The 18,186-nt window shown below is 40.9% G+C and overlaps 1 protein-coding gene across 1 annotated transcript in view; it reads left to right on the top strand.

Annotated features, from left to right (window-relative positions):
* CPNE8 (copine 8) overlaps nucleotides 1–18,186 on the top strand; it is a 189,005-nt gene that overhangs the window by 159,577 nt on the left and 11,242 nt on the right. The window contains exons 14-17 of the mRNA XM_018552507.1: nucleotides 959–1,005; nucleotides 1,851–2,032; nucleotides 5,556–5,683; nucleotides 11,056–11,158. Of these exons, the coding sequence (XP_018408009.1) occupies nucleotides 959–1,005; nucleotides 1,851–2,032; nucleotides 5,556–5,683; nucleotides 11,056–11,158 (460 nt within the window). The remainder of the gene's footprint in view (nucleotides 1–958; nucleotides 1,006–1,850; nucleotides 2,033–5,555; nucleotides 5,684–11,055; nucleotides 11,159–18,186) is intronic.

The following is an 18,186-nucleotide window of genomic DNA, read 5'->3' as shown; positions in this document are numbered from 1 at the left end:
ACCCCACCGCCAATTAATTTTGTCAGAATCCGAATTGACTTTCGGATCCGGATCCCAAAAAACGCAAAATCCTAATGAAAAGGAAACTAAACTCATATTTTGCCGGTGCGCATGTCTACTACATAATCTACCTCCTGATAATAATCTACCACTGCCTTCGGTTTTTCTTGTATACATATACTTGACAAATGGCCTAGAAATAGGCTTCATGAAGATCCAAAGAAACAAATGCTTGATTTGCAGTATTTAGATTGCTAGGTTAAGGACTGGGAGGCCATGAGGTGGTTCAAATATAGCGTCATTTACTTCAAACTGCATACACACGAAAGTTCTGTTAACCTTTATACATTGCCAATATAAGCTACATCTCTATAAAATGAGAGGTAAAGATGCAGTCACTGAAATAAAGGGATACAATACAATACTTATCTTAGATGGAATAGGGAGGACTTGCAAATGCTTCAAACTATTGGAATATAAAAACGCTTTCTTGAACAGGTGGGTTTTTAGGGAGTGTATACAAACTAAAATATTGGTAAACAGTCTAATGTAATAAAAGAATAGGTACAATGTGACATGTTGGCAGGAGGGACATGGTTATGGAAAGCCAGCTTCAGCCAAATTTATTTTGCAGCTTTATATAGATCGACAAAGGGTTAGAACCTCAGTCAGGTTTGAAATGCTATCTGTGTCCTTGCTGAGATGTCCTCTGGCTTCTTATTCTGTCTGACATTTGTCAACGAGGAATGAAGTAGAAATATTTTCCTTATTTCTGTTCTTTCTAGTCATGCAGGCCTAAATCCATAATTGTAAATGATTGTTTGATAGAGTAACTTTTCATGCATTTAACCATTTTCTTCGAAAGAAAGATATGAGCTGCTGCATACTACTTATAACATCTACCTTTAATGTATAACACAGCAGAATAATGTGTACATTATTTATTTTTTTATTGTAGGACCCAAATCAATTTCACAGTCGCCATAGACTTCACAGCATCAAATGGTAAGAATGTGTCATGTATTCTTTATTTTATACTTCTGGAGAGCACCACTGTTTATTGAAAATGCCAGTTTTTCACAGTATAGTGTCTATAAATGTAAGCTTATATAAAACAGTCCAAATAGCAAACCGTAAACATCAAATATAGAAGTTTAGGGTAACCAGTCAGGCTGTTTATGCGGGAACTAGAGCTGTAGCCAAAATGCTTTTTCTTAGATCAAACGGGGAAAGAATAGAACCTTTAACAGGCTTTTACTGCTATCCAAGTACCTGTTTGGGATATCCTTCTCACTGTTGTTGTTACCACCGTGAGATTTTCCCTAACCTGTTGTGTGGTCAGTGGGACCTGAAGTGACGGGAACGTGCACTACAGAGAATCAGAAATAAACAGAACTACTTTTTTTCTGTCTGTGTTTCTATTGAAGGGATTCTTTTCGCTTAATGTGGTCACCAGGACAGAGGCCCACTAAGCAGAAAAGTAGCCTGGGAACAAGGATGCTGTGATCTTTATTATGTCTAAAATTGTCAGTCAGGAAGTTAGCATTAAATAGGCTTTTCATAAAGTTGTTAAGTCAGGTTTACATACAGAATTATTGTGGAAAATAATTAATGTAAACTTCATGAAAGTAAATAAGGTTTACAAGGTTTGCTTATTCAATCAGAATACATTTGTCAAATATTGATAAAATGTTTGGCAGCAGGATTAACTTAATCTCTAAACCAAACAGAAATAGGATTAAAAGACCTCCGTTTGAAATATGACAGTGCACAATAATTATTTAGCAATGGAAAGCTTATGTTTATATGGTGCAAACATTTCAAATGAATAAAGTTGTGTTTTTATACAGGGAACCCTGCACAGCCCACCTCTCTGCACTACATGAATCCTTATCAGTTGAATGCATATGGCATGGCATTAAAAGCAGTTGGAGAAATTATTCAGGATTATGACAGTGATAAAATGTTTCCTGCACTAGGATTTGGAGCAAAGTTGCCACCTGATGGAAGAGTATGTCATGAGTTTGCTTTGGTGAGTTTTTTTTAATCATATACATTTTGTTTGTTTTTTTTATGTGCCCCCGCTAAGTAGATTGATTAACTTAATGTGTTCTGGTAATTATTGTCACCAGGACTAAAAGTGTCTTAGAAATAATTTCCTTTAGTTCCTTCATTTCCTCCTCACACCGATAGCAAAAAAACTGACAGAAATATTAACCCTTTCCTCCTGCCAAGCCTCCCTATTTTTCAGTAATGTTGCCTATAACATAAAGACGTAAAGGAGAACTATGGGGTCAGTGTTTTTCCCCATAGTTCTCCTTAGGGTAACGGGAGGACACAAACTAGCGTCCTCCCGTTACCCTAAGCTCAGTATACCGCGAGCTACAGCTCGCGATATACTGAGACGCCGCACCTGGAGCGGATCCCTGCGTGAGTGACAGCTGGCTCTGCCCCCTCCCCCGTCCGTTCCGCCAGTCAGCGCTGGCAGATCGGAGAGGGGAATCCAGCCCCTCCCTCTGTCACGGCAGAGAGCCGTGACAGAATCGAGAGGTGAGGGAACCCGGTATGTGTTCCCTCACCTCCCAATCTACTGAGCCGACCTGTGACAGTCTCATTGTCACAGGTCAGCTTAGAACTATGAGGTGAGTGGAAATCACTCATCTCATAGTTCTCCTTTAACAAACCAAAATGCACCACAAAAATGCAGCATTTTTTGGCAGCATGTTGCAAAATGCTATAATGCACATCGGCTGGCAATATGTACTGCAGTGCCATTCAGAATGCCCACCTTGGCCCTTACAGGAAAATTCAAGATTTCCATAAAATGTTAGTAGCCTATAGCTCTGAATCTATTTGTGGATACTAATTATCTTTCATTAAAGGTAAGCTCTGCTTATGCATTCATTTCATAATGGATTTAGCTTCAGTGGTTAACGTTTATCAAATTTTTACTTAACCACTTGAAGACCAGGTGTTTAGACCCCCTTCCTGGCCAGGCCATTTTTCAGTATTCAGCGCTGAGGTACTTTGACTGACATTTATTCCGTCATGCAACGCTGTACTGGAATTAATTTTATGCCATTTTTTGGGGACAGATAGAGCTTTCTTTTGGTGGTATTTAATCACCACTGAGGTTTTTTTTATCTACTATAATTAGGAAAAATTACTGAAAATGTTGAAAAAAAATTATTTTTTTGAAAAAAAATAAAAAAAATGTTTTACATTATGTTAGGAAACATTTATTATTACCCAATTTTTTGGTAAAATATAAAAGACGGGGTCACGTCGGGTAAATAGACACCAAACATGTCAAGATTTAAAATTGCGCGAAATCGCAGAAAATTAACATACCCAAAATTGGCCATAGGCGACACTTTAAAAGCTTTTACCGCTCATCAGTTTAGTGTTATCAGTGATTGATGGCCCTAGAATGATTGCTCCCACTGTGACGTTTGCGGCGATATGTAACATGTGCAGCGTAATGGGCACAATCGTCGTTTTTGAACGTATGCGCCCCCGACGCATGTTTGCACGTGTATGTATGGGTGGGGACTTTAAAAAATGTTTTGGTTTTTTTTTAATTCTTTTTTATGTGTAACTTTAAATTTTGGGGGGAGGACTTTAATTTTTTTTGCTATTTTTTTTTCACTAAACTTTATTGCTATCACATACAGGGGGCTAATAAAACCCCCCTATGTGATAGCAAAATATGTGACAGGTCCTCTTCAAAAACAGGATGTCTTGCTGCACTCCTAACCAGAGTAACCCCAAGCTGGGGTGACCACGGCTCAGAGCCTGATGAAGGGGACCCCCTGCGGCCCCGAAAGCGCTTGTGTATTGGATGGCAATGTGCCATTAAAATGGATCATTGACTAACAAAAACTGGTGTGCTGGTGACATTATTCCTTTATTCCAGGTCCTCTTTATGGAGACATCGGGGGTCTCCAAGGCCCCTAATGTCACCTAGGACCCCCCTGAAGAAGCTGATGAAGCACAGATCTGCTCCACCAGCTTCTTTCCAGCTTCTGAAGCTGGAGAGTGACAAGAATGCGGAAGTGATGTAATATACAACACTTCTGCATTCTTGCAGCGGCGAAGGGACCGGAGGGAGATCGGTACACTGATCCCCTGTGACACAGGCACCATGCTGATCCCGGGCTCGCACCGGGCACAGCGGAGCCCGGGATCAGCGGCACAACGGCGGGGGGGGACAGCGGAGGCGGGGGACACCGATCGTTGCCCCATACAAGCTATCCGCCGGCTCTATAGCCGGCGGATCGCTTGTATGTTAACAGGCATCGCTGCCTGTTTTTAAATATCGGGCATTTCTCGCCCCCGCCCAGCAACGCGCGCTAGGGGGCGTGTCTGAGCGGACGTCTATAGACGCCCGCTCAGATGTAGAGAGCTCCCGGGCCGCCCGTTTTTTTACAATGGCCGGCCCGGAGGTAGTTAGAGGATTCTCCAGACCTCCTTTTATTTACTGTGCTAGATGTGCAGACCTGGAAGCTCAAGCACAGACCTTTCTACTTGGAGGCCCTGAGTGATGTAAAAAAATCTTCAGTGGCATCATTCTCTAGCACCTACTAAACATTAAAATAGCTTTGGGTAGACTGGATCTTTACTAACGTATGTTTGCATGTACTGCAGGCAGCAGTAGGATTAATGGTTTTATTGTTTCAAAACAATTCTGTTTGCATTTTAGGGCCCATTCACACCATGTCCGGATCATCTCCAGACCACACCAGATTGTTTCCGGACCCAAAATGCATCCTAATGTATCCCTATGCTATTTCTGGCCTCTGTTCACACCAGAGCAGTCCGTTCCAGACCAGACCAGAAAAATAATGCTTGTCCTATTTTGTCTCATCTGGAATGCACTGTAACGCATAAGAAACACATACAAACGCACTGGAACGCACCTGTAAGACCGTCTTAAGACAAAAATAATTCCAAACGGGGTAAAATCGTGGCAAAAACGCAATGCACTGCGTTCCAGATTTGGTCCAGAAAATGGTGTGAACCTGCCCTTACTAATTATTTTTCCTTGAAGAAAACCAATACCGACTTACTGATTTTAGTACTTTCTGGGTCACTAAACCAGAACAAGTATGGGGCTAGTGAAGTCCAGGTAAAGCCAGAACTGCTTGTTTGCATACTTCTTTTAGATCAGTGACTCAGAGTACTCAAGTCACCGAATAAGGATGACAGTCAGGCAACATGCGTTTATGTCAGTTATGTTAAATTATTGCCCCCTACATATTTCTGTCAGCACTGTGCAATTTTTAGTATGTTTCTATTTTACCAATGTGTATGATATTTATGTTCTGTACCTTCTAACAGCTATGTATGGCTTTGTTGTTTAGCCATAATGGTTTCTTTTCATATATTGTAACCTTTGTTTTTAAAACCTTTTGTGTTTTTAAAAAGTGACTGAATATAAACCATCACCCTGTATACATGCAATTTAGATAACAGTATCCTTATTCTTTTGACTAAATCCTTTTTTTAAAAGCACTGCATCTGTATTTAAAGGTGTCTTCTATTTTCTGTTATAGAATGGCAATCCACAAAACCCTTACTGCCACGGGATAGAAGGTGTTATGGAAGCCTATTACAGAAGTCTGAAAAGTGTACAGCTATATGGTCCAACAAACTTTGCCCCAGTAATTAATCATGTAGCAAGGTAACAACTTTTCTTAATATGATCAGTATATAATTACAATTAAATAATGCTGCATGTTGTTGGTTGATGTCTACTAACATAAATTTATTATAAATGAAGAATAACTTTTTTTTTTTTAATATTAATTACCAAATTATTGGAGCACATCAGAGGTAACTATGGATGTGTCAAAATTAGAAAATACATCATAGAAAGCGTACAGGGCAAAGCAACAGGGTATAGAAAGAAGTTAGGTGACCCTGCTGCTTTGCCCTGCACACAGCCACCTCCTCATGCATCACTTGCCACTCCCTCTTAGATTATAAGCCCTCACAGGCAGGGCCCTCCTTACCATCTTGTCTTGAATTGTATTGTAATTATAATGTCTTCCTTATATTGTAAAGCACTACGCAAACTTTTGGCGCCATATAAATCCTGTATAATAATAATAGAAATTAGTCAAATTCTCCACCGTACCAAGAAATGCAATTATTTTCTGCACTCTAGGCAGTTGATTGGGGAAGGGTTCCGCCAAGGCACATTGGTCACTATAGGGAGTTTGAGCAAACTCAGTTTCTAGTCCAACAGATCCATTGTATAAACCCCTTTTAAACTGATTCGTTATGTTCTGCCTGGGGTCCAGTTATGGGTTGACACATGAATTATATTTATAAAAATTCCACTGGTTTGAGTTTGAATTTGAATTCTTGATTTATTGAATAGGTTTTAACTATCGCAGGCATTTTAAAAATCCAAACGATGAAAAAAGTTCAATGGTATTAAAGGAGAACTATGGGGTTAAGTCTTTTCCCCATAGTTCTCCTTAGGGTAACGGGAGGACACAAACTAGTGTCCTCCCGTCACCCTAGGCTCAGTACACAGCGAGCTGTAGCGAGCTGTATACTGAGACGCCGCAGTATACCGCGGGCAGCTGCTCGCGGCATACTGAGACACCGCAGGTGAAGCGGATCCCGACAATTGTGCCGGGATCCGCCCAGCTGCGTGACTGACAGCTGGCTCTGCCTATCTAGAGGCAGAGCCAGCTGTACCCGCCCCCTCCCCCGTCTGTTCCGCCAGTCGGCGCTGGCGGATCGGAGCGGGGGGAATCCAGCCCCTCCCCTGTCACGGCAGAGAGCCGTGACAGGATCGAGAGGTGAGCGAACGCCGGTATGTGTTCACTCACCTCCCGATCTACTGAGCCGACCTGTGACAGTCTCATTGTCACAGGTCGGCTAGAACTATGAGGTGAGTGAAAAGCACTCACCTCATAGTTGTCCTTAAAACTAAATAGCCGCCAAGGTTGCTAGGCCATCAAGGACCCATTTAACAAGATGCAACAAACATCTTCTTTTCCATCATTTAGAGTGGTGGCAATTCCTGAAATAGATTAGATTTCTGAATAGTTCCATCTGTTTGTTGCATCACCTGCTTATGTAAAGGTTCACATGTATGAAAGGATGTGTAAACATTTCCCACATGTATGCTTTTCTTCTACCTATGCTCACAATCTATACTCACTTCCTATTTTATGAAAATAATAGCATCCACTCTGGCATAACTTTGCTTCATTTATAAACATGAATAAACAGACCACTGATACATACCTACAGTAATGCATATGGTACTTTATAAGTTTTTTATGTGAATCCATTTTAATCTATATTCTTTTTTTAATATATGTAACAAAAACAGCATAATCTGCAAACAGTTCTGCAAAACTACCGACGGAGTTATATTAAGATAAAGATGTTTCTGTGTATTCTGTACAGAAATATGCTTGGAATTGTAGCAGAAAACTATTTGATCCTGTGTTGCACATACATACTATTTATATCTGTTCACTTCATTTGTCAATACAACTTATTCAAAATATATAATTAAATAATCAGCGCTATGGTCGTATAACTTAATCTAAAATGGTTGTGTTACCGCTGCAGTGCTAACAAAGTTACAGTATATGCATATATAACCTATTTAAAATGTTTATTACAAATTTTGTTCTAGATAAATGGTAGTTTTCTTATAGCTGCTACACTGAAAACATAATATTATTCATGTATAAATTAGTTACGGTAGTTTAGTAATCCCTTGTTGTTCCCTATTATGATTATTCAGCAAGAGCTGAAAGGTGAGATAAGTGTGGATTTTTTTTCTATAAATGCATCTTGTTATGATAGAAAAAGCAGCAGTTTTCTTGGGAACTTGCCAGACTGAAAGTAGTATTAAACTCTCAAACTTTTTTTTTCAATAATGAATCCAGATCAAACAAGTATACATTGCCCAGCAAAGCATTGCTTTACATTTTTGCCCAAACACAATCATCATGTTTCTGAACAGCTGCTTCCAAGTATCTCAGCTCAGCTTCCCTGAACTTCCTGTCCAGTACAAGATCACAAAGGTCAGTGCAGACTCCAGCAACTGTTCATCAACTAGGTTGGAGATGGTAGGAGGGAGGAGAGGGGACCAGGGAGGAAGGGGTAGCTTGAGTTGCTGTGTCTGTGTGTTTGTGGAGACACACACAGCTTACTAGCACACACAAGGGTGACTGCATAGCACTCTGCTTGAGAAAGGAGTCACTCTAAAACAGGATGTCAGGACCAGTGCTCAGGAGACCAGCTGATTCTACTGGACACTAAAACTTTTAAATGTCAAGGAGCAGCATCCATTGTAAGTGATTTCATCAGCATTTGAAATAGCTTAAAATCATTTTGAATTTAATATCATCTGAAGTTGCCAGTTTTTAAAGAGGTAGGGGTCTACCAATGATAACGTTTGGATTTACAGTATATTTAGAGAGTGATTAATGTCAGTACCCTGTATGAAATGATCTTATTGGGGTATGTATGATTTCACAAACAATGAAAACAAATATACCAGTTAACCAGCTACTGTATGTAGTTCATCAGGGAGGATCAGGCACATTTATCTCTATCTGAACCATTCCCTTCATTTAATTGGTTAGTGAATATATGTTTCCTGTTAAGGATTGTTTAAGAGTGAAAGTCGTAATATGGCATAAATACATATTGCATAGCAACCACATTTTGAAGGTTTGACTGTTAAAGATTAAATGTAACCATGCCAACTTTGACCAGGTAATGTAAAGGACAGAGTAGAAACTAACATCATAAGGTCTGCTCTGATGTCATTTAACTTCACTTTTATATTAGGGTAACATGTTGTCTTAAGTGCTAAACCTTTAAAGCTATGGCTAAAACACATAAATGGCACCCTTGACAGGTCATTGTAACCATTTTGGACCCTTGGGCCATATACAAAGACAGAAAGGTCCACTTCCACTTAGTAGAAGCAAGGCTGCATCAAGTGGGCCCATGATGTTTTACTTCTCTGAGTTTTGAGACAAAAAAAGCTTACTTGTCCTAAGGCAGTACGAAGTTCAGAATCCATTGCAGAAAATTAGGTTTCTTGATTGCACATCCCAGGACACAGGGAGTTAATTCTGGAACCAATAAGTTATGCAGCTACCTTCAGCTGATCAAACACTGTCAAACCAAAGCTGTAATGGCAGCCCTGTATAACCCCTCACTCCCAGCCTGCCTCAGTTTGTGTCCTTAGGTGATAGGCACTATCTCTCTGCTCTGAGAGAATTATATCTTTTTCTGCATAACACTCTTCTAGAAAAAAAATGTCTTAAGCTGCTAACAGCCACTTTTGTGCCTCTCAGCACCTCTCTGGATTGGTTTTCTCCACAGCTGAGCCTGGTGGACTATACCTGGACCCCGCCAGAAGGAAGATGCAGGGCCAGCCTGTAATGTGCTCAGGGTACTGGACCTGCATGGGGCACTCACCCTGGCACTTACTGGAGCATGTGCAGTTGCTGCAGGGTAAAATAAAGGTCCGGAGCTTTGGTTCAATCTTGGCGGAGTCCTGTCCCCGAATACCCTTCATTAGAGGGTAGGTTTATGGGGCTTTTTATGGGTGTTTATGCACTCCCTGAGGAAGAAAAAGATGAAGCAGCTGCTTCCAGTTCCAGCCGCCTTGCCCAAGGTCACTAGTCTGGATTCTTTAGAAATATCCAAACCTGTTAAAACCTTCCCTGTACTGGTCCGAGTCAAGGATGACACCTAGGACCTTGGCATGAGGGGAGGGTTGGATAGTTGGATTGGATAATTTTTACTGCTGATGTTGTTTGGTGACTGAGATCACCCTGAAAATTTGTTTACTCTTCCCAAACAGTTTGCTTAGCAATACCTTATTAAAAATGGATTCCCTTAAGAAATGTTCCTGACGTAGACCCACCTACGATTTTGAAAAAAAAAACCCAGTCCCTGTTTCGGGCCCATTGTTGCAGATGGGAGCCATCAGATGTGGACATTCTGGTGTGCAGGTTCAACAACAAACTGGATACATTTGTCGCCAGGATCAGGGATCCCCAGTCTACATTTGTCGCCAGGATCAGGGATCCCCAGTCCTTTGCAGTGGATGCCTTAGGGGCATTCTGGTGATCCCAATTGCTCCAAACTGGCCCAGGATTCAGTGGCATGTGGACTGCTGGCAGAATCTCTGTGGGTACTTCTGGATCGTCAAGACCTCCTGTCCCAAGGGCCAGTATTCCACACTGCTTCTTGATCGCTTTAGGTCTTTGCTGTGAATCTTATTCTTCCATGTACACAATCCTTTCAAGACATGCAGCATCAAATGAGGACATTGTTCTCTCAGAAATGGCCACTGAAGCCTGGTAAACTTACTCTACTGTGACAGCTGTAGCTATCAGCTTGGCCTGCTGCTAACATTGACCTTTTCATTCTCTACACAGGCCTGCATGTTGCACCTTTAGGTCTTTGCTGTAGATCTAATTATTTTCCATGTACACAAACCCTCCAAGACATACAGGATTAAATTAGGACATTTTTGTCTCAGGAATGGCCACAAGAGCCTGGTAAATAGTTTAAAGTAAACCATTTATATCTGATTTTTACTAAGGTGATAAAAAAAACAGATTACTAAGAAGTGACTGCCCATAATCAGCTCCATGATTGTGTAAAAGCATGTAAAGCAGTAATATATACAACTGATTATGGTCAATTTCACTAAACTGGAGCATTTCTGACTACATTTTTTGTTGAATTTTTTCCCAGGTTTTTTTGGTCAAATTAGGTACCTCGGCTTATATTCGGGACGGCTTATACTCGAGTATATACGGTAATCCAAACCATATAGCTGCCACTAAAAAAATAGAAAAAAGAATTGTGAGTACAATATGTCATCTTAAAAGCTTTGCATCTATTGTTTTCTATAAATTAAAAAGGTCTTCTTACAGTCTTCATGTGGAGATATTAATACGAGTAGCAGGTCTCAAATGCATTCAGGACTATTTGTAGCTGTTTTCTAAAGCTTATATTTAGAGTAATTGTTCTTTCTCTTTCCTGTAGATATGCTGCCTCAGTAAAGGATGGCTCCCAGTACTTTGTTCTACTGATTATTACAGATGGAGTTATCTCGGACATGGCTCAGACAAAGGAAGCAATAGTCAATGTAAGTGAACTGCTTTTCATGCTGCTCTGGTAGTTTCCTATTTAAACTGAAAGCACCTGCTGTCTTGGACTGCTCGCTTGATTTGCTGCTTTTAAAGGAAAAATCCAGGCTTTAACTTGCAAGCTGCTTTTCGGATATAACTGTATTCTATCAAGGCGATCACCTGGATGAATGAAAAATATGTTGTTAACATTTTATATCACACTAATCTGAAGTCCCACCATTGAGTTGACACAGGCTATACTATATCCCGCTCTATAAATATGTTATTGTACTGTCTTGTCTTGCTGCTAGGCATGAAAATAACATTCCAGTGTGAGTTTTCATTTTATATCCTGAATATCACTTTATCCTTAGTGTAACAGTGTTGTATCTGTAGTTGGCATTTAGGTCAGACGTACTAACTTTAGCGCCCAAGGCCACCCAACAATGCTTGGTTTTTATGTTCTCTTCAGACTCACATAGCTGATAATTAGTGTTGTTCGCTTATGTTGCCCACGCAGAGATTAATCTGGTTATTAAAGATTCCCATCATTTTACTCACAAATTTCCAATCATTTTATTCTAATTAAATGTATAAAAATTAAACCATCTGGGATTTTGCGTAATGGTTAAAAGGAAGCCTGTACTTAAAATAAAAATATTGTGTAAGCTGCTATTGCTGCACTTGCTGCCTTAGGCCTTGTTCACACGGGTTTCAGCTTGTATTAGAGCAGTGTGTACAGCGGTCTTTTGAAAAGCTTTCGACAAGCTTCAGGCATCTTTGTTGAAGCCTTTAAAGAAAACATTAGTTCCGGTTTGAGAATGTTAAAGACAGATCCTAATGGGAGTGCTGACTGTCACTTTAAACAAGATTTCATCAGGCTTTCAACAAGTTTCATGTATTGCTGCAGCTTCCTGAAGCCTGCTAGCAGCTTGTTGAAAGTGACAGTTAGCACTCACACTTTTAAGATCTATGTTTAACATTCCCAAACTGGAGCTTCATGGTGCTTTAAAGTCTTCAACAAACCTTGCCGAAAGCTATGCAATTGCTCTGTAAAAGGTTGCTTCACACACTGCTTTTATACAAGCTGAACCCTGTGTGAACAAGGCCTTATACAGTAGTCATGCTGATCCAATGACTTTAATAGTTTCTCCCCTGGAATAAATTACTTGCTGCATACTTGTTTTAGGGTCAGTGACTCAAACGTTTTGAAGCCAGAGACTGCCAGTCAGCTAGCATTTTGGGAGAAGGCCAGCAATGTCAACCTCCATATTCTTTCCATGTTCTTTTATTAAATATTTTAGAAAATACATTAAAACTTAAAATAATAGTAACTTCACATATAGTATGGGTGAAGTCAGAACAAAAAAATGTGAACTCATGCATGTCATTATTAACCACTTTGCTAATGGAGTATTTATTTTTTTATTTTTTCATTTCTTGCACACATTTATAATATGCATTTTGGCTGGACAGTTACTTAAAACCTCCAAACAATAGAGAGAAATGTGGAGGTCCATGTAAACTGTAGACTTAGCAATATCATGTAATTCCAGGCCACAGCAATTAACGCTAGCAGATTACTATCATGCATAAAAAAGGGTATTGACTCTAGAGACACATCCATAATTCTGCCACTTTACAAAACACTGGTCCGGCCTAAACTTGAGTACATTCAATTTTGGCTACTGATCCACAGGATGGATGTCCTGGAGATTAAGAGAGTCCAGAAAAGGGCAACAAAACTAATAAGGGGGCTGGAGGACCTGAGCTACGAGGAAAGATTACAAAAGGTACACTTGTATACTCTGGAAAATAAGCAATTTAAGAGGGAATATGACTGCCCTGCACAAATTGTTTAATATTGTTGGTAGAATCAGTAATATACTGTTTACTGTAAGTCCACATAAGAGGCCACTATCTGAAAGTAGAAAAAAAAGGTTTAATCTCAAACTGCAAAGGGGAACCTTTACTTTCAGATAGTGGTATCTACTAAAAGTGTAGACTTGTTCAAGAAACGTTCCTCAATGAACGCAATATACAGGGGTACGGTTACTCTTAGTTACCCATATACACATACACACATGCACACACACATATAGGTTAAACTGGGTGAATCTGTGTCTTTATTAAAACTTAACAACTATGTAACTTTATGTAATATATATTAGACCCCTAATGTCTCCCATGCCCTCTGCTACAGCCAATCTAACACAGATTGTACTTGATTTGATGTTTGATGCTCAAAGCTGAGTGCTTCTGGGTTTACGCACTGGTAAGGACATTATCAGCTTGTTTTAACCACCGAAGGTCTGGACATAGAACATACTTCCAAAATCCTGGAAAGTAGTTAAAGAAGTTTTTTCCCCAAATATGATAAACTCTAATAGAGTCTAAACATTCAGTGCAAAATTGACACATGTCCGGCTTAGATTACACAGATTACTGCTCTAGTGTCTCAACCTAGGGGTTAAGAAAAAGTGCATTGTTTTTGGCCTTTTCTTTTATAATCTCCATGTATGTTGTGAATTCTTTTTTTTCCTTAAACTGCTCAATAAAAATTAGGTACTTGGGCTACTTTGGCCCCTTTAACTGTAATGGTGGTGGGAGTAAGAGGGCGAGAACTTAATGTATGTCTGTGCAGTGTATCACCTTTTTTTAAGGTGTTTTGCATCACTACAGTTGTTCTCTCTTCCATTTTAACTTCAGAAATGGTGTACTGAAACATCGCATCTGTGCTCTGATAGAGTGCAGTCACTGTATGGCCATCATTTTTCTGACCTGGTCTCCTCTCCAGCCCCTTGTCAACTTCATTACTGTCACACCTGCATGGCAGCTTTAGTGACTCCATGACTTGCTAGGGAGATGATGGCATACTGGTTTTAGCCACTCCCACCACATATACTAACACTACAGTTCTAAGAGAATCTGCAAGGGAATTTGGTAAATGTAGTCCTGTTATTACATGTTTCTTGTTGAGGACCTTATCAGAAAGCGTATAGGACACATCTGTATAAAAGGAGCCAGAACATGCAGACTGTCATTGATTATCTCTGCATCTAAAAACTGTATTTTATGACCCAGTGGCTTCACTACAGTTTGCATCACTGACCCAGGGAAAAAAGACCCCATGTGCTTCAAAGTATGGAAGCTAGAGACAGCCAGAACTTGGTTGAAAAACAGGAGAGGGTCATTGCCGTGTGGACAACGCAGTACAGGAACAGCAGATGAGAAGCAGTGCTAGGATCAAGCCAGGGTCAGAATACCAGAAGATCAGCAGAATGGTCAAGTTGAGCCAGGTCAGTAACAGAATACAAGCAGAAACACAGGATCACGGTGACAGGATGCTGACGATCACTCAGAACATCAGAGGGCCACGGCCTAAATAGCCCATCTGGCACCAGGATATGTGGCATGTGCGCACGCACGTCAATGTGCACATGTGCGAGTGAACACACCCGATTCTATGCAGAGACGCATGGCCAGGCCTGGTTCTATAGACCACACCAGGCACACGCGCAGCCGCTTGCGCCGTGCTCAAAACACTGTAGCACGGCTTCTTGACATTGCCCCCTCCCAAGGGGCAGCCTCCGGGTGCCCATTCGGAGTCTTTTTCCAGTGTGTTTCAGAAAGAAGGCTCGTGACAGATGCTTGGCATGGTTGTTTTCTTCTGGTTCCCATACATTTTTTTCAGGCCCATACCCTTTCCACTCAATCATGTATTGAATTTCACCACGCTTTCTACAATCCAAAATGGCCTCGACCTCAAATTCTTCTTCCCAATCCATAATGACAATGAATGGCCGCAGGTCCAATACTTTGCCCAGGTCAAGGGATTAGGAACATCCGGCTTGAGCAAGGAGACATGAAACACAGGGTGTATTTTATAAGAAGCAGGAAGCTTTTGTTTAAAGGCAACTGGATCAATTTTCTTCTCGACCGGCAAAGGTCCTACAAACCTTGGACAAAGTTTCTTCGAGGGACAGGCTAGTTTTAGATTTGCTGTGGACAGCCATACACGATCCACAGGTTTTAGATCCAATTTGCCTCTTTTCTTCTTATCAAAGGCCCTTTAATTGTCCTATTGAGCTTTCAAAATTGCCTTCAAAAGCCTTTCAAGATTGTTGGAACTGAAGAAGGTCAATTTATCCTGGACTGCGGGCAAAATGCATTCAGGTAAAGCCAGCATCCAAAAGGTTGGATGGTGACCATAACTTGCAAAAAAGGGAGACTGATTGGTAGCAGAATGCACTAAGTTGTTATGAGAAAATTCTGCCAGTGGTAGCAACGACACCCAATCATTCTGAGTGAAAGATGAAAAACAGTGAAGGTATTGTTCTAGAGTTTTGTTCGTTTTTTTTGTTTGACCATTGGTTTGTGGATGATATGCAGAGGAAAGGCAGAGTTGAATGTTCAGGGCTTCACAAAATGCTTTCTAGAATTTAGAGGTGAACTGGACTCTGTGTTCCAAGACGATACTGCTGGGAAATCCATGGAGTCTAACAATGTCCATTATGAAGATTCAGCCTGTCTCAGCAGCAGATGGAACACCCTTGATTGGAGAAAAATATGCCATTTTAGAGAGCCAATCAACCACCACAAAAATACAAGTAAAATCTTCAGGAGGTGGGAGTTCAACAATAAAATCCATGGAGATCATGTCCTATGGCTTCTCTGGAACCAAAAGGAGTCATAACAAGCCTCAAGCTTTGGATCAACTGCCCTTATTTTTGATGCAAGTTTCACAGGAACTCACATAATTCTTACAGTCTGCACAAAAATTCGGCCACCAGAAATGACACCCCCCCAAAATGTCCAGCAAAGGGTGAATCATGAGAATACTTAAGTACTAGCAGGCGGAGACAATGTGGTACAAACATTTTCTCGTTATGAAAAAGTAGCTCACCTTCTTCACGAGATCAGTATTGGGAGGAATCACTTATGTGGATGAGACTTGCAGAATTTGCGTGACAAGATCTGGCAGAATCAACAGGAAATTATTGCAGGACAATGTCTGGACGGGCAGGAGAATCTGTATCAGGAAACACACGTGAAAGTACATCTGGTTTCCCAATTTTTGGATCCAGGGCAGTATGTAATGTGGAAATTGAAGTGAGAGAAAAATAATGCCCACCTTGCTTGACGTGGGTTCAGGCATTTAGCAGATCTCAAGTATTCCACATTCTTGTGGTCAGTGAAAATTAAGATTGGGTGGGTTGCCCCTTTCAGCAAGTAACGCTAGGTCTAATTTGATGGCCATAAGTTCCCGGCCCCCAACAGCAAGAGTCCTGCAGGTCCTAGCAAGAGCTCTGCAAGCTCGCTGGTCTGGAGACTTGCAATGCAGACTTGCTGTAATTGTGCAACAAAATTGTGAAGCTTGGCAAGTCTGCAATAGTTTAGCAAGTCATTTTCAAACTTGCAGCTCAATTACTTGCTATCTGGGGTTCTTAGAGAAGAATGCCACCAAATGCAGTAATGACTTAAGCCTATGACGCTGAGACAAAAAAGCACCCGCAGCATTTTCTAAAGCATCAACTTCCAGGACAAAGGGAAGAGCAGGATCAGGGTGTATTAGGATAGGAACAGAGGTAAATAGTATTTTGAGCTCTTCAAAGGCAGACTGGGTTACAGGAGTCCATGAAAGCAGACTTGCTTCTTGGTAAGTTGTGTAATAGGGCCGATGATGTTTAGGAAACCTTTAATGGTTGTTGTATTGAAATTGGCAAATCCGATGAACCATTGAACCCCCTTCTTGTCCGATGGAGTGGGCCAATCCAAGATAGCAGCAACTTTCTGGAGGTCCATGGAAATGCCTCTGGTGGAAATAATAAGGCCCAGGAACTGAATTATCTGCTTTTCAAACTCGCATGCCTTCTGCCTTAGCAAACAGTCCATGCTGATGAAGCCTAGCTAGCACTAACTTTAAATGTCTACGATGAATTAATTGATGAGGAGAAGATTAGAATGTCATCAAGGTAGGTGATCAGGAACTGATCTGGGAAATCCAGAAATATGTCATTGACGAAGTGCTGGAATCTAGCAGGAGCATTGCAAGCCAAAAGGCATCACCAGGTACTCGAAATGTCCAAAACGGGAGCGAAAAGTAGTTTTCACCCTCCAGAATCCTAACAAGATTGTAAGCTCCCCTGAGATCCAGTGTTGTGAAAATAGAGGCTGAACAAAGTCTCTGAAATAATTCAGGAACAAGGGGAAGTGGGTAACAGTTCTTAATAGTGATTTAGTTCAGGTTCCGATAGTCGATGCATGGTCTTAGAGAATGATCTTTCTTTTCCACAAAGAAGATTCTTGCGCGTGCAGGGGAAGTGTAAGGTTGAATGAACTCCTTCCTGAGATTTTCATCTGTGTAGTTTTAATGTCTCAAGTTCAGGGGATAAATTTGTCCAAACTGAATTTCTGCACCAGGTAAACGTTCAATAGGGCAGTGATAAGTGCCATGGGTTGGCAAGACATCAGCTTTTTTATTAAAAACATCCAGGAATTCGTAGCAGACTGCAGCAACCAGTTGACATAGCTCAGGATTGTCTTTCAGAGGGTACAGAGACATGAGGGACCCAGGAACATGATTTAAACAGTTCATACTACAGTAAGGAGAATGAAACTCGACTTTGCCCATTTGCCGGTCGAACATCAGCCAGATGAACAGGAAGTCTCTGAATTTTATTTTGAAGAGGAAAATGCTGCAGCTGTGCAAAGTTACAATGTATAAAGCAAGCTACAAGCCCCCAAATCAATAATTGCTTGGGAGTGGAGTACCCCATCCCAAAGCTGAAATTAAATGGGGAGAACAATGTAGGGTTTTGGATTGGAGACTGGAGAGTCTGGAATCGCTATGAAAGGTAAAAAGCACTTACTGTGCTTGTTGGGACAGGTTCTTTCAAAAAGACCGGCACCACCACAGTATAGGTTTTTGTCTGCGATTCTTTTCCTCAATAGTCAGAGGCGCTCTCAAGAGGTTTAGTTGCATTGGTTCAGGAGTGTCTGAGGTAGCAGAAGAGATTGCAACCAGAACGACTGGAGCTGAAGA

This window comes from Nanorana parkeri, unplaced genomic scaffold (assembly GCF_000935625.1).
Source record: "Nanorana parkeri isolate BGI_ZX_2015 unplaced genomic scaffold, ASM93562v1 scaffold90, whole genome shotgun sequence".
NCBI lineage: Eukaryota > Metazoa > Chordata > Amphibia > Anura > Dicroglossidae > Nanorana > Nanorana parkeri.
Note: the sequence above shows the minus strand (reverse complement) of the source record. Positions and strands in the feature narration are given on the sequence as shown.